Source organism: Channa argus, chromosome 7, assembly GCF_033026475.1.
Source record: "Channa argus isolate prfri chromosome 7, Channa argus male v1.0, whole genome shotgun sequence".
Lineage (NCBI taxonomy): Eukaryota > Metazoa > Chordata > Actinopteri > Anabantiformes > Channidae > Channa > Channa argus.
Genome location: NC_090203.1, coordinates 13,175,408 through 13,197,059, shown reverse-complemented (window position 1 = coordinate 13,197,059; position 21,652 = coordinate 13,175,408). Strand labels below are relative to the sequence as shown.

The window sequence follows — 21,652 nt, the reverse complement described above, 5'->3', positions numbered from 1 at the left end:
ACCTATCTGTTTTTCGGGACTGCTAAATATGTCTACTCCCTCTCTCCGTAGCAGTAGCTCGTCATACGTGGCGCATGCGCATTGAATTCCTTCAAATCCACTTTTCAATTCCATGCGTCTTTAAAATCGTACCGGAGGAAAGTTTGTTTAATGCTATCATTACCTGTTGTTTAAATATAATACGTGTTTTTCGTCAATATGGGAGGACAGGCTAAGAGCAAAAAGCCGAAAAGGCCGAAAAAGAAAGACAAACGCGCAAACCAGGGTAAGGTATTCAGTGCCCATTTGCTTCTTATTTACAGTATGTAATGTTAACGCCAAGCTCTGAGACAGCAAGTAGCAGAAATGAACTTACTATGTTTGGTTGACTTTATGAGAACAAATGAGACAGTGGTAACGTTGTAATGCCAATTTATCTCTTCACAGGAGATGTGGGTTTTTTGAGATTGTCCCCTCAGGAAAGGATAAAACTGAGAATGCACGAAAAAGCCAAGAAGAAAACAGCTGAGAAGTACTCGGTGCAACAATTGCTAGAGAAGGTAGAAAAAGACACTTGTGAATTATCTACAAACACATGAGCCAAACATGTCATTTTTTCTGTTTTTATTTCCAATCCCTACAGTATGTTTGTTATAACATGTAAATATTTGACAGACAGAGGAATGCATGGACAGTTTTGACTTTGAGATGGCTGGGCTTTTCTGTCAACGAGCCCTGGATATGGAGTCAACCAACCTGCAAGCTCTAGATATGCTGGGACACATCTGTTCTGAACTAGGAGACACAGAGAAAGCCAAGGAAATATCCTTTGTACAATTATTTTCTTTTTTGGTATGTGCAGTTTTACTGCGGGACATCTGTATTATTTTCATATTGGTGGTTGTAGCTTTCTTGACCAGTTATTAAGTTTTTCTACATGCTGTAGAGCTGAGCCCAGATGAAGGCCACACTAAGTACATGTATCTGGGACAGATCCACACAGGCCAGCAATCTGTAGACTACTTCACTAGAGGAATACAGGTCCTGCTGTCGGCATTGGACAAACAAGCACAGACCACAGTGAGTTAACATTAATAAACACATAATCTGTATCGTTGTGAATTTGCTCCACATCCACTAGATAGAAATGCTTGAAAAAATGCCAATGCAGTATTATGTGTCTTCACAAGAGGGTGCTCATGGTCAATGTATAAAACGATTTTTTTATTTTTACCTGTTGAGCTGTGTCGCCTCATTTAATGACACTGAGTTGAAGAAACGTTAACAGACACCCTCTGGATATTGCTATAGCAGTGTTATGTCATCTGTCTGAACTTGCTCTTTTAATGTTACTGTCACTTATAACAAATATATTTTTAATACAAAAAAAAAATACAAATCACATACTACTAGAAAACACTTCAGTAAAGGCCTTGTAGAATGTAACAGACAGTATTTAAAGAATCCTGTGGCTGAAGCCACCACCCTTATTAGTGTGTAAAACAGTAGTAAACCAATTATTGTTTTTATGAAGATACTTTACAGCACTGGACTAACACAAATACTTTGCATTCTGAAGAAGTTTACTTTTGATGATAGCTTTTTTGTGTGTTTTGTTACCAGATGGCACAGGCTTTCCTTAGTTAATTATTGCAGTTTGCATCCACAGAATATATTACCATATAATAAAACTTAACCATAAAGAAAAGACAAAATGGAGCAAAAAGAGCACAACAATATTGTAATGTAGTTAGTAAGGCATACTGTAGGTAAAACATGGATAGGACATGTCATCGTTATGGCATAGCTTCTCTTGTCTTGCTATGTACATTAATTACTCTAATGCATACAATTTTTAATAATGTAATTTATTTCACATTACCACCGTTACTGCTTGGTATCAACATTATTTACGTAAAAGTGCAGATAAGAAATAGAACAAACATGGTTCACTTGGCAGCCTTTGTTACTTTTGTACTAAATGTTCTAAAACTAAATGGAGTTCAGTCATCACTAATTTTATGATTTATTAACATTTTTCTACTCTGACACATTGAAATGTCTTTTGTTAACGTGGATCGTTTGTTTTTGGCAAAAAAGGCAGGTTTCTTTGGGAATATAAAAAAATTAATGCAACGCTTACTTTAATACCCAATTCTAAAAAAAACACCTACACATTCACTACTTTTTATCATACTTCATAGAATTTTCGACAACTTTCAAGATTTTTGCACTCTGCTTTTAAAGCAAGCCCAGGCTGCAGCTGCTTCTCCACCCGATGAAGACCATGAACTCCCCACAACGAAGGATGTTAGTGTTGCCTACTGCTCCATTGCTGAGATTTACTTAACAGACCTCTGGTATATAGTTTTACTCTTCACATTTTTTAACCTCCACTTAATGTTACTGGTTTAATAATGAGTTGAGATTTATCTTTGTGTGTGTGTGTGTGTGTGTGTGTGTGTGTGTGTGTGTGTTCACTTGTGTGTAGTTTGGAGGAGGGAGCTGCCGATAAGTGCAGAGGGTTCATTGAGAGAGCATTACACTATCACCATGACAACCCTGAGGCTCTGCAGCTCATGGCCAGTTACCTGTTCAGTACAGACAGAAACCAGGTCAGTCCACAGACACACGTACACACACTCAGGATGAATTATCATCATATTAATGTAGTAATCTGTTGAGTTAATTATTTTGAGCAAAATGAATTGTATGCCATTGATCAACAGATGGACATTTACATTAAAATGCACACACAGACAAGTCAAGCACATAGGAATGTTAATTACTAGGTAGATCATTAAGGTAATATAGAAGCTTAAAAAAGAGAGTGAGATGAGGTGGTTCACCTGTTGGGTTACTTTGGAGAAATATCTTATTAATATTTCTCTATAGTTATTTTTTGAAAAGATATTTAAATTATTGCTGCTCTGTGAACTTTTATACCAGACAGCATTGAAGGCACAGTATTTCAGTGAGAAACTCATGTGGAGCATGCCTTAGTAACATTTAGTTTTTATAAAAAAAATCTGCACTTACACTTGTAAGTTTTTCAGGTCATCAGTGTATCACTGCGTTTAAAGAAATCATGATTTTCTCTTTTTACTGGCCCTTTTTTGTTATAGGGTAAACATGCAACAAAAGTAATGTCTAAGTTTAGACTGGCATTTCATATTTAAACACAAATAAGCCTTTTTTTTTTACATATTAACCCTGTGCTTACTGGGAGCAATTCTATAACAGTGGTACAGCCATGGTGAAAAATATTATTATATATTTCATTATATATTATTTAGCACACTTCCTTTGATTTGGTATAAGGTTGGCAGTTATAGTCAAAATTGTTCTTAATGTTTTCACATCACCAAACAGTGCAAGTTTGCTAAATTGAAGTTGATCTGTAATGGTAGCTAAAAGCTGCAGGGGTCAGGCTGGCTCCAGTTAGACTTCACAGCATCCCACAAACTGCTCTGGTAATAATTTCGAAAAAGAAAGATAAAGATAAAACATAATGTAGTCCAAAGGTCAGTGACATTTATAAAGCACCCAGAATGTGTGAAAGTTAAATTAAATGGTGGAATTTGTCATTTATGGTTGAGTACATTCTTATGTATCTTTATAATTGTAATTGTTTAAGCATGCATAATTAATGACATTTCCACATAGCTGTTTGTTTACATATATGTATATTTGTCTGTCTTAAGGAAGGCAAAGAATACCTGTTGAAGAGCATTGAATTGTGGCTTCCTGCCCAGAAACAGTTCGCAGCCTCTTCCAGCACAGAGGAAGATGCACAGGTGAGTTAGAGCTGTACTTTGTATTTTTGTGACAGCAAACAACCCTTATAAGATCCCAGTTTATTTATAAAGTACTTTCAACTAACAGGATTGTCACGGTGTGCTTTGCAGTGAGCACAAACATGAGGACACCAGTAGAGATAAAAAGTAAGAGATAATGAAATGGGGGATAATAAAAAAATAAAAGGCTGAACAAATACTTTGCAAATCTGTGTGCTTTTGTGTGTGTCTTTGTGGGAAAAGAAAGTAAGTGTATATGAAACCACAAGACTATATCAGGAAAGGGTCTGAAAGATAAGTGAGCAAATTACTCTGGGGATTTCGACAAAAAGAAAGAAATGGCTGTAATGTGAAAGTCAGAATGAATCTTTAAATAAATGGTACCTGACTTTAACTTGGGTACTGAGCAAATATGATATGAGAGCGGTCGGTGTGGTGATTTCATACAAACATTCTATGGGCACCATTGCTATGATCCTGATCCTCTGGAACAGGCCGATCTGAAGTCGGCCTGCCTGACAGTTGGCTGTGATTAACAGCCACATAGCTGGAGAATGTTTTGTACCTTGAAATTGAATTGTGTCATTATCAGACAATGGAAAGAACTATGTTTGTGGATGGTTGTGTAAACACTCATTGCGGAGGTGGTGGTTTTGTCCTTTTTCACCAGATTGAGATCCCTCCGTACGAGTCTCGCATCACCACAGCCAAACTGCTCATTGAGTCTGAGGAATATGAGGTAAAAATGATGTGTTTGTGAATGCGTGTGCGAGTGAGTGCGTGGGTTTGTGTGCTTCCTTTTCTAGTGAATGGCACTGAAGATGGGAAGGCCATGCCTGGTCTTTATCTCCCCTAGAGTTCAGTGTCAATAATTGAAGAGTGGTATTTACAGAGTGAAACAGGGGTAAGGGGTGCATAGGGGAGGAGGAATGGGGGAAAGGTATTTTTAAAAAGGAAAGAATTTCTTATTTTGATGAATTGCTGCCATATCTCTGATATCACTTTTCTACTAAATCACTCATCAGTTTTAGTATTAATGGCCTTGGTTTTATTGGCTCCCTGCCTTCAGCTCAGTGCTAAAATGTCCTAACAGTCATTAATGCTTGAAGTCATTTTGTGTGATTACTTCCACACCAACAGCAGTTCAGCTATTTTCTGTTGTGATCCAGTTATTAATATCTAGTCACTCTTTTTGAGTGTTTTATGTCTATTACTGACAGGAAATAAGAAGTGTCCTTTTTTCACCCTAACACTCTAACTGTGTGTGTGTTTGTGTGTAAGATGGGCTGTCAGGTATATGAGTAAAATGACAACGTTTCGGTCGACAGTTTCTGACATGTCATTTGTCTTCATCTTCCTGTTGGTGTCATCAAGCCCAGACACAAATTGCACCCTTTCCCAGTGCTTTCTAACATGACTGTGTATGCATATGGCATAAATATCCACACACGTTTGCAAATATTTGCTACTTGAAAGTATCTGATGGAAATTGAGTTTAAGGGTGGAACTATCTTCGATGTCCATCTCACAAAAACTGGGACTTGATAGAAATATCCTTTGTTCCCTTTAATTGAAAGGAAGGAAGAAAGCAAACTATTTGTTCAAAATTTTCTTTCAGCAAATAAAATGATTTTTTTGAGTTTTCTGTATTTGCACAGAGTAAACAACAATTTTTGGTAAATACGTTTATTTTACAATAGGTACCAAGTAGTGATACAAGAACTAACGTGTTTTTTTTTTTTTGTTTTGTTTTGTTTTTGCCAAAAAACTCTTGTCTGTGTTAGTGGGAGATGAAGTCTTTATCTTATGTATGCAGTTTAACCTTGTACACTCAGCCTAATTTATGGTTTGATTCAATGCCAGTAGGCAGCTTCTGCAATAATAATGGTAAACCTAAAGTAGGAAAGTGTTGCATGTCATTGCTGGTTAAACAAAGTCAGTCAAGGCCGTGACTCTAAAAAACGTTGTAGTTTTCCTTTCAGTCTGTGAGCTAACAGCAGATGAAAAGCTCAACTTGAAAGTAAATTTGTTTGAAATTGTGGATGTTTTATGACACTTGAGTTACACATAGTGGAGGGTCAAGAGCATAGAAGCTATGATATCAATTGATGGTAAAAGTGCTTCATTGTTTAATTGCCTCATATTATTTTTAAACCACCACTATAAAAGAAAAATTCAAAAACTGTTAATGAACTAATGAAATCATCAATTCCATGACTGCAAATCTTCTCTTCAGGCTTTTTTTTCTCCTCTTTGATTGATTTTCCTGAGAAACACTTGAATACATGCCAATTTATATATTAGCTATGGTGAAAATTCGGTAGGAAGACATGAGGGGTGCTCGAAAGCAGTATAACTGAGAGAACTGTGTACACATCATTCTACAGCATCTTGATGTTTTGCAGTGCTAAAACAACTAATTTACTAGTTAATTTTTACATTGATGGACAGAAAATTAATTGACAATGCAGTTTTTTGTTGTTTATTTAATTAGTCACCTATAAATCATAAATGCTTGACATTCACCAATGTCTGCTTATGATGAGCAGATAAAAGTGTTTTCTGGTTCTCAAGTTTTTTTTTTTTTTTATAATTGTAAAATAAATACTTTTTGGTTGGTTGGAAAAAAGAAGCAATTTGAAGGTGTTGGCAGCTGGGACGTTTTTCACTTTGTTCCACTACGTTATAAACTAAATCAGTGAGATAGGTAATCAGTCAACACTTTAAATCCTTCATCAAGTAACAACACTAACAGGTTCCTCTAGTACTCAATTTGTTTCTGCTTTATAAGATTGTAAATAGATTAATTTTGGTTTTGATTATTTTTTTACATTAATTAACCAGTTTGTCCACGTATTCTTTAATTTTGTAGATTAAGCAAATTAGAATTTTTTTGTAGAAATATATTTATCCTTTATTGCTTGTTCAAACTATTTAAAAAAAAAATTTATTTAAAGTTTCAATGAAAACAAATTTGCTTTGTAGTAATGTGACAATCCGAGATCACTTCTCTCACACAAACACACATAATCCCATCATCACCCATGAGCACCAGTAATTCACTTGTCACACAGCAGACAGTCAAACCGACAGATGCCCTTCCCTGACAGCCATTAAGGTGTCTGTTCTGCGTGTTTGTCACAGTAGCTGATGAGTAGTTATTCTCCGTGTTTTGTCACTGTCTGCTTTCATGTTCTGTTAGTTGAATATTTTCTGCTCTTAAATTTAGCTCACAATGGAGCGCTGTTTGTACTTTCCATTGTTGTTTGCAAGTACAGTTAGCACTGACATCCCCACGATTTATTTACTTAAATGTAGATGTTCCTCTGTGTGTGTGTGTTGGTATGGGCTTCTGTGTGTTACAGGTACGGCTTGCCCTCCCTTGTAAAGTGATTTGTCTTTCTCCTGTCTCTGCTGTGCGCTCCAGTAAAATGATTCCGTTAAACAAAATTGCCTGAAGATTACACATATACACACACACGGGCACACACACATAAAATGCACATGTACTCAGTGGCCATTATAAATGAGTTCCTCCCCAGAGTGCATGTTTTATTTCTATAACAGGTCTTGAAATATGGAGCACAGCATGTACATAGTGTATTTGGTGTGTGTATTTGTCTGTTGGTGATGCACAGTTTTTGTTCATGCAGTTTTGCATTGTTTATTAAAATACTTTTTTCTGTCAGTTCTCCTAGTTTCCTCACTTTTTCCTTCGTAGCCCCCCTCTCCTCTTCCTATCTTCACGGAAATATTAATCTTGTTGTTGTTTAGAGCATGAAGCGGCTTAAGAATCTCTGAATCTTTAATCACTCGCCCTTGGGTTGACCAGTGTAGTTAGGAAGGAGATGATATAATGGTTATCATTGCTCACTTATCCTGGCCCCCAGATATCTCTTGTTCTATTTTTGTTGCTCCAAAAGTCCCTGTTCTATCAGTTGTTTAATACCCAGACAGATCTTTACTCCTATCTCTTACATCTAGTGCTTGACTCGAATTACTGTGTGTGCGCGTGCATGTGTGTGTGCATGCATTTGAGTGTGTGTCTGTCACATTGGTGTGATATAATGAAAGTCAAGTAGATAATTCTGACGCTGGGCATGAATCCATTCATCATCAGCTGGGACTACGTGTTTTTGTTTGTGTATTTTTAATCAGTCATTAATTAATTAAGGACAATGGGTTTTCAGCTGATAATTAGTCTAGCAATCAATCAACCGACTTCCTGACATGCACATTTGCACAGTCTTAACGAGATACTCTCAATTAACCTGACTCTCCCTCAGTCTACCCAAGCAACAGACCTCTTTATTGCCACCGGAACCAAGTAGGCTTAATGGAAAACAGAACTCCTAGGAGCGGGTGGGGAAAAAAATTAGGACGCTCTCCAGCTAATAAGACTGTCTTAACAAGAAACAAGTGCTGCTTGTTGTGTTCACTGTTGTGTATAGCTTTGTTATGGCGTGTGTTTGTGCATGTGTGTGAGTGCGTGCGCACACGCACAGGCAGGAGACATGCAAGGCTTTTATTCTTGCCCTTCACCACGGGTGATTGGCTAACAGTCGCCTCCAACCTGAAGTTGACAAAAATCAATATATCATTACCTGGGGCCACACACACACACACACACACACACACACACACGTGCACAGGCAGACCAAAACGCACACATCCTACTTTAGTCAAGGTCTGTTTTCTGTAATACAAACTTCCCACAGAAACTGACCCAGACAGGAATGCAGCAAGGCAAAGGTCACCTAACATTAAACTCCTCTGAGATCTGTAATCGTTGCTCCAGGACACTACAGAGGAAATCAGAGAAATATTTGTGTCAGGCTGATCTTTAGATATACCATATACGACTATGGAGTGGCCTGGTTACAAAGATATTCCAATAATTGATTGTTAATGTTGCTAAATAGTTTAAAAGGGCTATCGAACAGCGTGGCCAAAGTGACTATTGACTTTGCGATAAGCACTGGTGAAAGTGTCTATTGACGACCACAACTGTTGCCTTGTTAGTATTGACAATGTTGTGTATGGGACGTTATCCTTGTAGATGCTTATCCGACTCTCTGATCACTCTGATTGATCGAGCTGCCTGTGAGATGCACAGCACCCGTGTTTGTAGGGGCATGTTTATGTGCCTGTAGGCTATATCAGAGAAGAGCGAGCAATATAAGTGTGTACTCTTGAATGTTTTATACCCAAATTATGTTACTGGTATAACTCCAGATAATTCTTGTTGTTTTTTTTGCTTTGTGTTAGATGGCAGTAGATGTGTTGGAGGGTCTCCTGGAGGAGGATGATGAAGTTGTCCAGGTAAGTAACAAAATTTTTCCCAGCTTTTTTTTTTTTTTATGTTGAAATAAGGAAAAAAAGGTGGGCAGCTAGAATTTCATCACCAGGTCTCAAATATAAATGAAAACGGTTTTTCAGATTATCCTTCTTAACATCTCTTCAGTTGAAGCCCACATCTCGATCTGGTGGTGTGCTCATTGACAATTGAGTGTATAAACAAGCAACCAATCAGAGCCCTGTAGACATAATTATGAATGGGATCAACTTGTGAGAGATAACAACTGTGAAATGGTGTGTGTGGATGAGATCAATGCAACTTTGAGTCAGCTTTTAAAAATAACTTTTCAGTTGTCTTAAAAAATTGACAACTCTTTGCCTCTGCAGGTGCATCTTTATCAGTTCTCTTTAAATGATTGATCAGTGTAAAAGGAAACAAAACAATCTCCAATAACAGAGCAATTAAATTGACACATCCGGCTTAAAGAATGAAACAAATGGCAGTTCAGCCCAATTATGAGGCTAGTCTGTCCTGACCAATTGACAGCTCTTGAACAAACTCTGGGTGTGTACCTGACAATGCACAGGATTAAATATGTCTTATATGTGTCCTAATGCAGTCTTGTTGTTATGATGCAATAGCTACTGCTGGATGAACTACTTGTAGGCAAAACTTTAATCACCACAGTGTGAAGGAGAAAGTCGCTTTTAGTTGCTTCTTCTCGAGTAATGTTTGTGCGTGCACACGTATCTACGAACCCACATTGTGGCATTTCATGCTTTCAATACTTACGTACTTACATGCTCACACAGAGTATGACTGAGAACTTGAATGCTTATTAGAGAGTGGTGTAAATGGCAGCATTTGCTGTCAGTGTGCTTCAATTCCCCACTGTCAGTAGCAGAGGAAGTTAAGGTGTGCCACTGAGTGTAAGATAGAACAGCATGGTAGAGTGTGTGTGTGTGTCTTTCTCTCTGTCTATGTCTCTCTGTCTCTGTCTCTCTGTCTGTGTCTCTGTCTCTGTCTCTCTCTTTCTTCGCCACTTCACCTCAGGCTCAGCCTCCCACACATACCCCTCAGCTGACAGATTGAGAGCACTCATCGGGGGTTTGAACTTTTAAACTCACTTCAGAGAGGCACAGCTGTGTCACTCGATTGGAGTGGGCCTGCAGCCAATCACACATTCCACCAGTCACCAGTTCTAATGGTCAGAAAGCGTTTTGTCATGTCATATATTAATTATGTAGCCACAGTCATATTTGCAAAGTCAGAACTGACTACATAATACTCTCCTCTCCAACTCTCATCCCATCTTTGTTTTGCTCTCTCTCTTCCTCTTTCCTCTCTTAAGCGCAGTAGATAAGTTGTTAGCTCTCTGCCTACTTACTCTTCTGTATCTCAAAGTTGGAACCTTACTTATATAACAGCAAGTCTGCACAAACAACTGAGCTAGTTCTTTGCAAATCTTGTTTCAAAGGTATTCTGTTGATTCATGATGCTTTTGTTCTTTTTCAGCAGCACCATATGGGAACTAAGATGTGCCTGCACTTTCAAATGACAATAGTCTCAGTGATTTGATTGACAGACACAGCGTTTATTTTATTATGTGTGCTTCTGTCTGGGGTTGTGCAGGGTAGAATGGATTCTCTGAAGTTCTTAATTAACTAACTTTTGATGTTTTAATTTTGAGTGCAGATGCACACAAAAAGAAGTTCTACCGATGTTCTCTAGAAGTTGAGTCATGGCAACTGGACTTCTGCTTCTTCAGTTCAAAACGTTTTACTGGTTATTCAAGAAGTTTTTTCAGTCTGAGAAAAGTTGGTAAGAGCATCCCATATTTATCCTCCAGATTGTCTGGATCAAGGTCATCGTTATTTCAAAGATGCTGTTCACTGGCATCTGGACTTGCTTTTGTTCCGCTCATCATTCATATGTCTCATTAAGATCACCTGCGTCAAAGTGTGAGTGAATGTGAACAATTTTTGGATCCTCCGGGATAGTTTGTTTCTCACCTGGAAAACAGTAAAGTGTACAGCCTTCTTGACAAATTTATGAAGTGTTCTGAATCTTCGTAGGGATAGACAAAAAGGCAGAAGACCTCCACCTCAGTTGGGGGACGGATTTTCTCTTTGATATGGATGACTTCTTTCACTCATGGCTAAAACTAATGTGACAACCTAACTATAAGCAAACTGACAAGGAAGGAGTCCAGTTGCCATGACTAAACTTGCAGATAAGCTCACGTGGATGACTGAGAAAAGACTGATTATCTTTCATTAAATTCTTGAATATAAGTGACCCACTTTCACTTTTTTTTACCCTACATTCACAGGAATTGTTTCAGTGATAAAAATGTCAGTGCTGGTTCTGCAACATTACTAGATTTATCCAGTGTTGCTTTTGTTCTGATAAGTATGGCTGCAGGGGGTAGCCTCCCACTCAGCATGTTGAGCAGTAATTCTGAATTCAGTGTGGTATGCCTTGATGTGTTTGTTAGCTAAATGGTTGTTTGGCAGAGGTGTAGGTCCCTACTGCCTCTGCCCTCGATGAATAATGAATAAAGCTAATATTCGTGTCTTGGTGCTTCAAGAACAGTGAGTGGTTGATCTTTGGCCTTAGATGAGAGGCGTGCACACACCTCCAAGTTCACTGAGAGTTGAAGTGATTGTGTTTAGAGGTGGAAGAGCATAGCAGATTGTATGTGATTATGAAGGTACTAACTTTGTAGTCAGTAGTAACTCACTGTTAGTATGTGGGCACAATGTAGTAGTAAATGTAATAGTTTTTGCAAATACACAATTATATAATAGTGAAAGACAACGAATGTTCCAGAGTGACACGAGCTAGTTAGTAATTATCCCACGGCAACATATTGTTCCCCCAGTGATTGGTCTGGTTAGCGGTTTGTGCTGACATCTCACAGGAGAAGGTCACCAGTTTGAATCTCAGCCAGTTTGCATGCTCTCCCTGATGTTGCACGTATTTTCTCTGGATACTGTGGTTTCTTGCCACAGTCCAAAGACATGCATTTTAGGTTATCATCTTGAGGATGATGGATGAAGTTATTAATCTTCCAATGTGCTTTTTGAACTGACATTACGCCATAAGAAAAGTTCATTAAAATCCTGATTCAGTGAATAAATGTTGCACTCCAGTCTATGGATAGCTGCAGAAAGTCTTAAAGCACAGAATGGAGATAAGATATTACCACAGAACTGAAAGGAAGCATTAAACTTACATTTGCCAGTGTTTTATAATCATTGTTTGTTTCCTGTTTCAACAAACATTGCAGCGCCATCTTCATCACAATAATGGTAATCTAAATTACAAGGTATTTCTAGGTTGTGGCTTGCTTTGAATAAGTGGATAATGTGTTAGATATTATGGCATTATTATCTGCAGTCATTCACATCTTATGAAGTAACAATGGAAAGTAAAAAGCTTATTGCACTTTATAGTGTGTGTAATTTATGTGCACTTAATATTATACCAATAAAATGCTTCTCCAGTAAAGGCATAAGATAACCTCTTCAGGTATACAGAATTAAATAAAATAAAAAATCTCTATCTATCTATCTATCTATCTATCTATCTATTTGCGCTTAATAAAATACTAAGTACACCGACTATATACCAAATGTGAGACTATGATTATAGTTGTGGATATATATCTAGTGAATAACTGTAACAATGGAACAAACCATACAGTATTCTACTTAAATTTGATAAAAATAAGAAAATAAAAACATATTAATTATTTAAAATGGCAAATAAAATTGCAAGGCTAATAAAGCTCACAGCCTGTAAGTGTGGTATGATTTTTAAATACAAAGGAGATATTTGCCTGAGGCAGTTTATTTTACATTTTATTTTATTAAGTTTTAGTTCATTTTTCAATTAAGTAATTGCCTCTTTTGGTATAGAATGATAATGAAATTAATATTGAGAGATTGTAAAATGGTCAAGTCACGGGTTGAATTTATTGTGATGCCACAGTATGTGCCCCTGGCAAATTTACATTTATGTAGTACTTTTAAATAGGTACAGAAATTAGATTGAGTTGACAGTTATCATGTTAGTGATGGATTGTGTGTTTGTGTGTCAAAGCGATTCCATGTCATGTGTGAAACCTATTTCTCAAAGAAGGAAGTAGGATTTCATGCAGACATGCTCTGTTAGGGTTACAAATCTGTTTCCCTTGTCACAGCTCACTTACTGCAACAAAGAACAGGATCTCTCTGTTTGATCTCTGCACCTCACACTCACTTGATCCCACCTCTCTTTCTTTGTGCCTCCCAGGTGTGGTATCTGTCTGGCTGGGTGTGCTACCTCCAGCTTGAAAAAGCAAAAGAGCAGCAAGAAAAAGAGAAAAAAGAAGTGACAGAGGAGGAGAAGGAGGAGTGGAAGGCACTTAAGCAGGCAGCCAGATCGTACCTGACCAATGCGAAGAAGGTAATTTGAATCTATTGATAGGACAAAAAATATTTTAAGATGACACTTTAAGCTGTAGTTGTGATTGAAATTTCTCTGTTTTAATGTTTTACAACCCAAACAACTTATGGAGTTACACTTTACATAATAAAGGCAAGGCTATACAATTTTTTATATATATATATATATATATATATATATATATATATATATATATATATATATATATATATATAATATAAAACCCAACAAATCCCCCTTGAGCAGCCATAGGCAACAGTGGAGAGGGAAAAACTCCCTTAAACGGGAGTTGGGCAGTTTTGTAGGACAAATTTGAATGCAAAATATTTACTTTTTTATACTATGGTGTGCTAATTTTACTTAAGTGAATTATCTGAATGCTTCTACCATTGTGTTCACTAAAGGCAAGCGTTCTAAGAACTAATCACTGTCGGAAAAGAGCTTTATTCCTGCCGCAGAAACGGAACAGTTTTTGTATTATGTTAAAGAAGTTTCTATAAACCTCTTTCTTTTTCAATTCATACACGCACTCACTCACTTAGAGTGATGCTTCTCATTCATTCTGTCAGGGCGCAGTGCTTCTATGGAGCAGTGATTCATGTTAGTCTAAAATCCAATATGCTTGTAAATCAGACTGAAGGATAGTTGGCCCCGCCTTCGATTTTTTTTTTTTTCTCCACTCATTTTTTTTTTTTTTTAACTTACCTCTACTTTTCACCTACCGACCTTACTCCCCATCTGCCTTCCCCCACTCCTGCCCCATCGTGTTCCTCTGCAGGTGAGTAGTGGCAGCAGAATGTCTCTCTCAGCAACATATTGACAGGGCTGTCTAACCAGCATTATAGCGGAGGTGGGTTTTGAGGGGCCAAAGGGGAGAAGCAAAAAGGCTGCAGAGAGAAAAAAAAGGAAACACTACACATATTGAGCTGAGACATCAAGTTTGTTGTGGGAAGTAATAAAAAGAAAAAATAAATAAAAGAAATTTTAAAATAGGGAGAATTAATTTCTTAGTCATTTGTGCATGAAGAGAAAGAATGTAAAAGACTGTTAGAGGAAGTTGGTGAAGCATCAGAGTTTGACATGTAAACAGCATAGCTGTTTCTTTGTGGAGTGATGTGAAAGGTAAATGCACAGACCTTGAAAAGGTGAGGCAAAATGTGGAATGAAAAGAATCCCCCCCCCATGGTGCACTTTATTCCTTAGCTCTGTCTTTTTTTTCTTCCTTTTTTGCTCATATATGTGTACTGCCAAGATACTGCCAAGACTTTCCCATATTTATATCAGAGCTTTGTTTCTAAGCATCACTGTGAGTGTTAATTATTAACGATGAGTCAGTCTGCTAGTTAAAATGGGCTCCAACATGGAAATGAGGCCTCAAAGCCCAACGGCTTGTTTTGGCGCCAGTCCACTTATCTGCATACTTTGTGTGTGTGTGTGTGTGTGTGTGTGTGTGTGTGTGTGTGTGTGTGTGTGTGTGACAGTGAGAGAAAGCATGTGCATATGCGTAGGGCTACCTTACGTGGATGCACATATTTAATTATAGTTGTGTGAGCCAACTTGCATATCTAATTATTTGTCAAGAAATGTCTTCATTATTCATCTATCTCTGATCAATAATCATGCACACCCCCTCTCTCTCTCTCGCACACGCGCGCGCACACACACTGTTCTGTTGAGGTGCTTTAAAAAGCAATAATAGGGATGAATGAATGGGCTGAGAGGACAAGAGGCAGAAGAGGAGCAGAAGGCTTTGCAGGAGTGGGAGAATGAAAGGGGAGGCGAATAAGGGAACAGATTGGATGTTGTGTGTGAGTATGGGAGAAGGAGGTGTAGCTGGTGAAAAGTGGCGAGGGTAAAATCAATAGTAAACCGGACGTGAAATGGAATTTGAGTCTCAGCCAGTTAGGATGCGACTGGAAGGATCCACAGTGTATGCACAGAGGACAATGTTTTGTGTGTGTGTGTGCGCGTTTGTGCGTGTACGTGTGTGCACAGAGGCAGCTAGGGCAAACGGAGGTCAAAAGCTTTAGTATTTGATGTGGATGAAAGGTTATCCCATGAGCATGGCTTGTGGGTAGGGCTGGTCCAAGATGTGCTTGTCATGTAATTTTAATGCTTTTCTTTACCAAGGATGTAACTGGAGGACTGAGGTGTTAAGGTGTGTGTGTGTGTGTGTTTGTGTGTGTGTGTGTGTGTTGCAGTAAAACCTCTTGAGACTTTCACAAACATGCCCTGTTCAAACTTGAGAAGGTCTAATCTCAGCCAGTGTTACACCTTTCCTGGTGAAAACATGTGGTTATGCTTGCATTACAGCATGAGTTTGGCAATAATCACATGGTTATAGTTCTTGTACCAATAATGAGAAGCAGTGGGAGTGATTTGATTGGTCTTTAATAGGAATTGGTAAATTGGTAGAATTTGTAAGTCAGAATAAAAGATACTGAGAAAACTTCAGAAGAAGGACAGATTTTGGCACTATTCAGCCAAAATAGTACCTGAGTGGGCATGCAAGTGAGAGTATAAAATGTGGAAGTATAAGGAGGTATGTCCTTGACAGGAAGATCATTTGGTGCGACATACTAGGGAAAGAAAGGAAAAGACAGAGTAGAGTGCATGAGGGGAAATGGTCAGGAGACAAGCCGGGAGAATGAAGGCTTTAGGAAGTGAAATAAAAGGGGAAGTTAAGAATAGTTGTGGAACAGAAGGTGAACAATGATGAAATGATTAGGCTTTCATCATGTAATCAGCCTGTCTTTATTCTTCAGTGAGAGTTTCTTCTGAGAACGGGTAAAAAAAAGAATCAATTTTCATATGGAGGAAACATTAAGTGCTTATTATTACTTTTGTCCACTGTGTACTGGACAAAGTATAACACTTTAAAGATCTATGCTGAACCATATAATAAATACATCTAAAGCAATTATGTGCAAATAGAGGGAAAAAGACATAAAGGCATACTTAAGGTTTCTTTTTTTAATCTTGGTACTTGTGGTGGTGTTGTTTATTGGTAGATGCTCAGTTTATTTCTTCTTCACTGTTGTGTATCTGTCTGCTTTAAACCAAACAGAAAGTCCATGCAGGCTGCAGTATAATGACCATAAACGGAATGAGACCTCATTCGGCTCCGAAGGCACTTAAGCACTGTTCTGCACCTGAAGCAAACCAATTGTGTTTTATATTAAATTCCATAGGGCTATCCAGTTCTGTTATCTAGAATTGGAAAGGTTCCTGCTATTACCATGAAGTCAAATTCACAAACTTGTTTCCTTACTGCATATTCTGCAATTATCTTTTATGCCACATCTTTTCACTAAATATCAAGTAATTTGGATCTCCGAGAAGAGTCATAAGTTTTAAATTGGTCAAACATGTAAAGGTAAAATACAATGCATTTAGCAAATGGTAAGCCATTTTTAAAAGGGTTGTATTTGCACTTTGGTCATTTTACATATATTGCCTTCTGCATTAACAGCTTAGTTTGGTCGTAATCAATAACTTAAAGTCAAAGTATAAAAGGCTACATCTCTATTGCACTGTCCACTCTTTACTTTCTGAACAGTGCTTTGAGCTAAATGCTGTTGAATGCTTCAACACATTACGCTGTTACTACATTTTTCTTGTAAAATTTGTAATGATTGGAATTAATCTGCTTGGAGAACCACACTGCTCTTGTTTTTGTGTTAGCGTGTTAGAACATATTTAGCAGATATAATGTTTGTATCTGCTTGTGTTTGTGTGAGGATGAATGTGTGTGATCATGATTATTCAATGGTTCAATAGCACTGAATCATCTGAGGCTAATGGGATGGGCATTAGTTTTGCAAGTATTTAGTGAAAACCGAAACACTGATCTAATGATGGCACTAGAGGAAATATTGAAATAACCAAAGTTTCTAGGCCTCATCCTCTGGGAACCATAACTACCTAAAATTTGCTAATACATTCAGAAATTGTTGGGATGTTGATGTGGTGACACTGAATGAGTGTAAACTGCCAGTTGTGCCAGTGAACTGGCTTTAAATCTTTGTAATAAATTTAGTGGCAAATGATCTTATAGATGTCAGGGTATTTTACTCTGAGCCACTTCATAGAATTTCGGTAGGAAAAGACAGTCACCATGGTTTGTAGTGTTCACCCTCAGAGGAACATGAATGTGTCATGGCAGTCAAGTCAGTAATTGTTTCAGTGTGGTAGTGTTGGACCGACAGGCTGATAGACCCACTGACAGACAAGCAAGGTCAACCATAAAATTTTACCGCTAAGCTGAGAGAATGGCAAGTAGACAATAAGAACCAATGTTTCTGTGTGAGTGTTTTGTTGTTGTTTGTTGTTGTTGTTGTTGTGATGGTGGTGTGGTCAAGTGTGCTTTGGGCTGTGACTTCAGACTTAAAAGTAAAGCAAAGTGGACCATGAAAAAGTTATACGATTACACACACTCTCACACACATCCACTCTCCCTCCCTCTCCATGCAGCTCTCTGGGCCGTGAAAGTGAGAAGAGAAAACATAGGCTGTTGTAAATGAGAAATGCCTATGTTTTTTGCAACAGCGGTGCTGATCTCAGCAGCACTTGGTGTGGAATTGTGTAAGGAATAGCTCCTGTTTGTTTAGCCAGCTGAAAGCATCGCAATGAGTAATGACATCTGATCCAGCAGACACAATAAGGTATTGATTTGTGGTAAATTTCTCCACGTACTGTATAAATACAGTTTACAAGTAGGATTCTGTATTGTAGAACATACAGTATATTTTAGCACATTCACTGTATTTCCTACTATATTTCTCTTAGGCGACTCATGCGAAACCTTTACCCCTAACCCAAGGCCATAATGTGCAGTTATTGGATACTGAGCCAAGCTTATTGTAAAGCAAACCCGACTTTTATTCAAAGTTGTTGTTGTTGTTGGGGTGTATAAATAACTCCAGGCATTTCAGAGTGACACTGGCAGAATGAAAATCACTGAGTTTTCATTTATTTATTTATTTTTAAACTGTTTGTGTGTGTCGTGCTCTGAGAGGCTGAGAGGGTCACCTCTCCCCTGGTATCAGAACCCATGCCTGGACCTGGGTCATGTGCCAACTCCCTGGGGCTCTGACCTGCAGAGACAGCATCCACCTAAATTTATACACACATACACACACGTAACACATTCTTACACTCCAAATGAGTTCCCATGGGACTGTGTGTCTCCTGTCAGGACCTGCTGTTGCTTAGAGACTGGTCCTGGGGCAAAACGGTCACACACACTCCTCTTCACTCTCTTGGCCTTGCTACACTTTTAGAACGAATGATGGCACTCAGCTGCTTATTGTCCCCTGAGCTCAAGTGACTGTGCACGTGCTAGCGTTTACTACATTTGGTAGACTAAAAAGAATCCTATTCCCAGAATATACTGTATAAGCAATTCCACATTCACCCTCTTTTGTCTCTAGTTTTGTTTCTGGAAGAAAGGGGAAAAAAAAGATGTATAATACTGTTTCACTTCCCCCTACTCTGTATATACCTGCACAGAAACAAAGACTTAGTAGTAGTACCAATATTTTTATTATCCAGCTCCACTTTGAGTTCAGTAATTACACACAAGCAGAGTATTTTACAGAGATAAATCTGCTGGCTGCTTTGAGAACAGGGCTTTTTATCTTGCTCTTTCATGGCATATTTCACTGAGATAACAACTTGGATTATGTATATCTATGAGCACATGTACACCACATCACCATGTGTGCTTCACGATATATATTTGCGTGTGTGTGTGTGTGTGTGCATGCGAGCATATAGCAATAGCAAGAATTAGATAAATGGTCTTTTTGTCTACTTTGTGGCTGAAAGGTGTAGCAAATGTGCTGATTTGCCAAATGAAAGACAAAAACTGTTTACCAGCATTTTGCGAACCGTGACTGCCTTCCTGATAGAATGCAGCTGCTGTTGGATGTTTCAAACGGCCCCACCTCTACTCTGGGATCTAAAGCCTCAAGCCTGCTATTTTGCCTTTACTCCAACCCGCTCTTTATCTTGCAGTGATGCATTGTTAATTTCAATGACACAAAGATGGAAGGTGTTCATTAACCATACGGTATCTCATTTCTTGTATATCAGCTGCTGTATAATTTTGCACTTCATGTTCTGACCATTTCTGCAGCTTAACCTACTTTCTATTTAAAATATCTTGCATCATCCCTTTTTGACTTTTTTTTTTCATGTCTCTTTTTCCCAGCTGTACCGTAAGCTGGGATGTGATGACCAGCCCATGTTTGAGCATGTGGAGCAGCTGCTAAGTGAGCTGGGAGGAGAAATGGAGAGGGAGGAGGAAAATCCCATCTTAAATGAAGACTTTGAACCCTGTAGTGATGATGATGATGAAGAGGCAGCCATGGAACAGTGACCACAACTCCTTGCTTGTACTCTTTTTCTCTTTCCCAATAGTCTTAAATGTTCTGGTTTGCTCTCATAAGTGCCTTTTGTACTTGTTATCCTTTCAGAACCGTTTATCAAAGACGAAATTTGAATTCAAGTAAGATGCACAAAAAGAATGGAATTAAAAGCTGCCAGCTACTCTGTTTCATTCAGTCAGTTGTTTAATGTTTTGGGTGAAATAAGTGCATACTTAATAATGCCTCCTTTAATATCCTTGACAGATGTTTAAAAATAAATTAGTCTAAGATATGTATTTCTTACACACATTAAAAGCTAAACACATTTTAATGCTTTTACTTCTTACACACACCAATGCAGGGTTTCTACAAACAAATATACACAATATGTGTGTGTGTGCACGTGCACACACACACCCACCCACACACACACAAAGATGCACAAAGGCAGCACATTAATTACTTCACCTCACCCTCAGTACAAAAGCAGTGGTAGCAGCATCATTTTTCTGTCAGACAGCAGCAAGTGAAATATCTCATCAGGTTGTACACAATATTAGAAAAACTGTCTGCCTATCTTTACATGGAACACTTCTAACATTCAAAGTTTATGTGGCATGCTTAAAATTTTATGCTCTTCGGTTCATTTTGCTGCCCCCCACCCCCCAAAAAAAAACACACACTTTTTTTTTTTTTTTTTTGGTTAACTTGTTGGAATAAACAACACACAATAGAGTGAATATGAGACATAACCTATGCAGCGTGCATTTCTCTCTGCTACACTGTTCAAAGTGGAAGACAAAGAATTTCAGAATGGAGAAACAAGCGACTCAGATTTTGTTTTTTTTAACAACTTTTTCCATCACAGCCTTTTAAAATTCCCAATGTTCCCAGTGTTATTGCATGGATTAGTTTAATGACAGGGCACAATAATAGATTGGTGCTGTAAACTTTCTTTTATGTTTTGTACATTTGAGTGCAAAAGGTGAAAGGGCAGTTTGTACATCTGAGTGGTAGACAGCTATACAAGCAGCTTCTCTGTTTAGACATGGAAGAATATAACATTTTAACATTTTTGTACCCAACAGAAAATTCCAGAAAATGCACAGCATGTCCAGTTAATGGTTCAAGCCACCCTGTATTGTTTTGTTTTTTTAAACTAAATTACAAAAATATTGGGTTTCTTTTTCATATTATACAAACTCTGATATATACAAATGTTACAAAGTCCGTCTGTGCTTTTTGCTTTAGCAAAATTAGGATTGATTCATCTGATGTTGGGTTTTTGTCTCATTATAGTATTTTAAAATGAAAACTTAAATTTTAAAATTAAACCTTGTACCATAGTTTCTGTGAGCCTGCAAAATATACACAACAAAACAGTTGTGACTTCTGAAGCCTTGAAATATTTTTGTTTTGTCTTAAAAGTTTTTTTCTCCCACAAACTGACATTTTCTCCCCAGATGCCTTTAGTAGAGGGACTGTTGTATGACGTGCTTGCTGTAACACACATTCACTGCAGAGTATTTCTCCATGCACCCTACCTGTTAACAAACAAAACACACCACAGGCATCCACTGCTGCGTGGCCCCTTTGAAGAATTTTATAACCAGTAAATGGGAATGTTATCGAAGATCTTTCTCCTGATAGCAACCAAGCTGCAAGCTGAGAGTCTGTTTGGGAATACGGGGGGTTCAGCTACCATGGTGTGATTGTTAGGTTTTTTTCAACACATAAACTAAAATACAGCACAG

General features: G+C 38.0%; 1 protein-coding gene across 1 annotated transcript; it reads left to right on the top strand.

Annotated features, from left to right (window-relative positions):
- Nucleotides 1-73: 73 nt before the first annotated feature.
- si:dkey-12j5.1 (uncharacterized) lies at nt 74-20,224 on the top strand. Its single transcript, XM_067511390.1, has 11 exons — nt 74-265; nt 427-539; nt 655-801; nt 907-1,059; nt 2,227-2,339; nt 2,471-2,594; nt 3,684-3,776; nt 4,447-4,515; nt 9,045-9,098; nt 13,375-13,527; nt 19,742-20,224. The coding sequence occupies exons 1-11, from the start codon at nt 199-201 to the stop codon at nt 19,907-19,909; spliced, it is 1,254 nt and encodes a 417-aa protein (XP_067367491.1). The 5' UTR covers nt 74-198; the 3' UTR covers nt 19,910-20,224.
- Nucleotides 20,225-21,652: the final 1,428 nt, after the last annotated feature.

Bases quoted from the DNA above. Each gene is read 5' to 3' on its own strand.
- si:dkey-12j5.1 (XM_067511390.1), top strand. From the start codon at position 199: ATGGGAGGACAGGCTAAGAGCAAAAAGCCGAAAAGGCCGAAAAAGAAA. The intron at 3,777-4,446 runs GTGAGTTAGAGC...CTTTTTCACCAG, and splicing joins GCACAGAGGAAGATGCACAG to ATTGAGATCCCTCCGTACGA. The intron at 4,516-9,044 runs GTAAAAATGATG...GCTTTGTGTTAG, and splicing joins TTGAGTCTGAGGAATATGAG to ATGGCAGTAGATGTGTTGGA.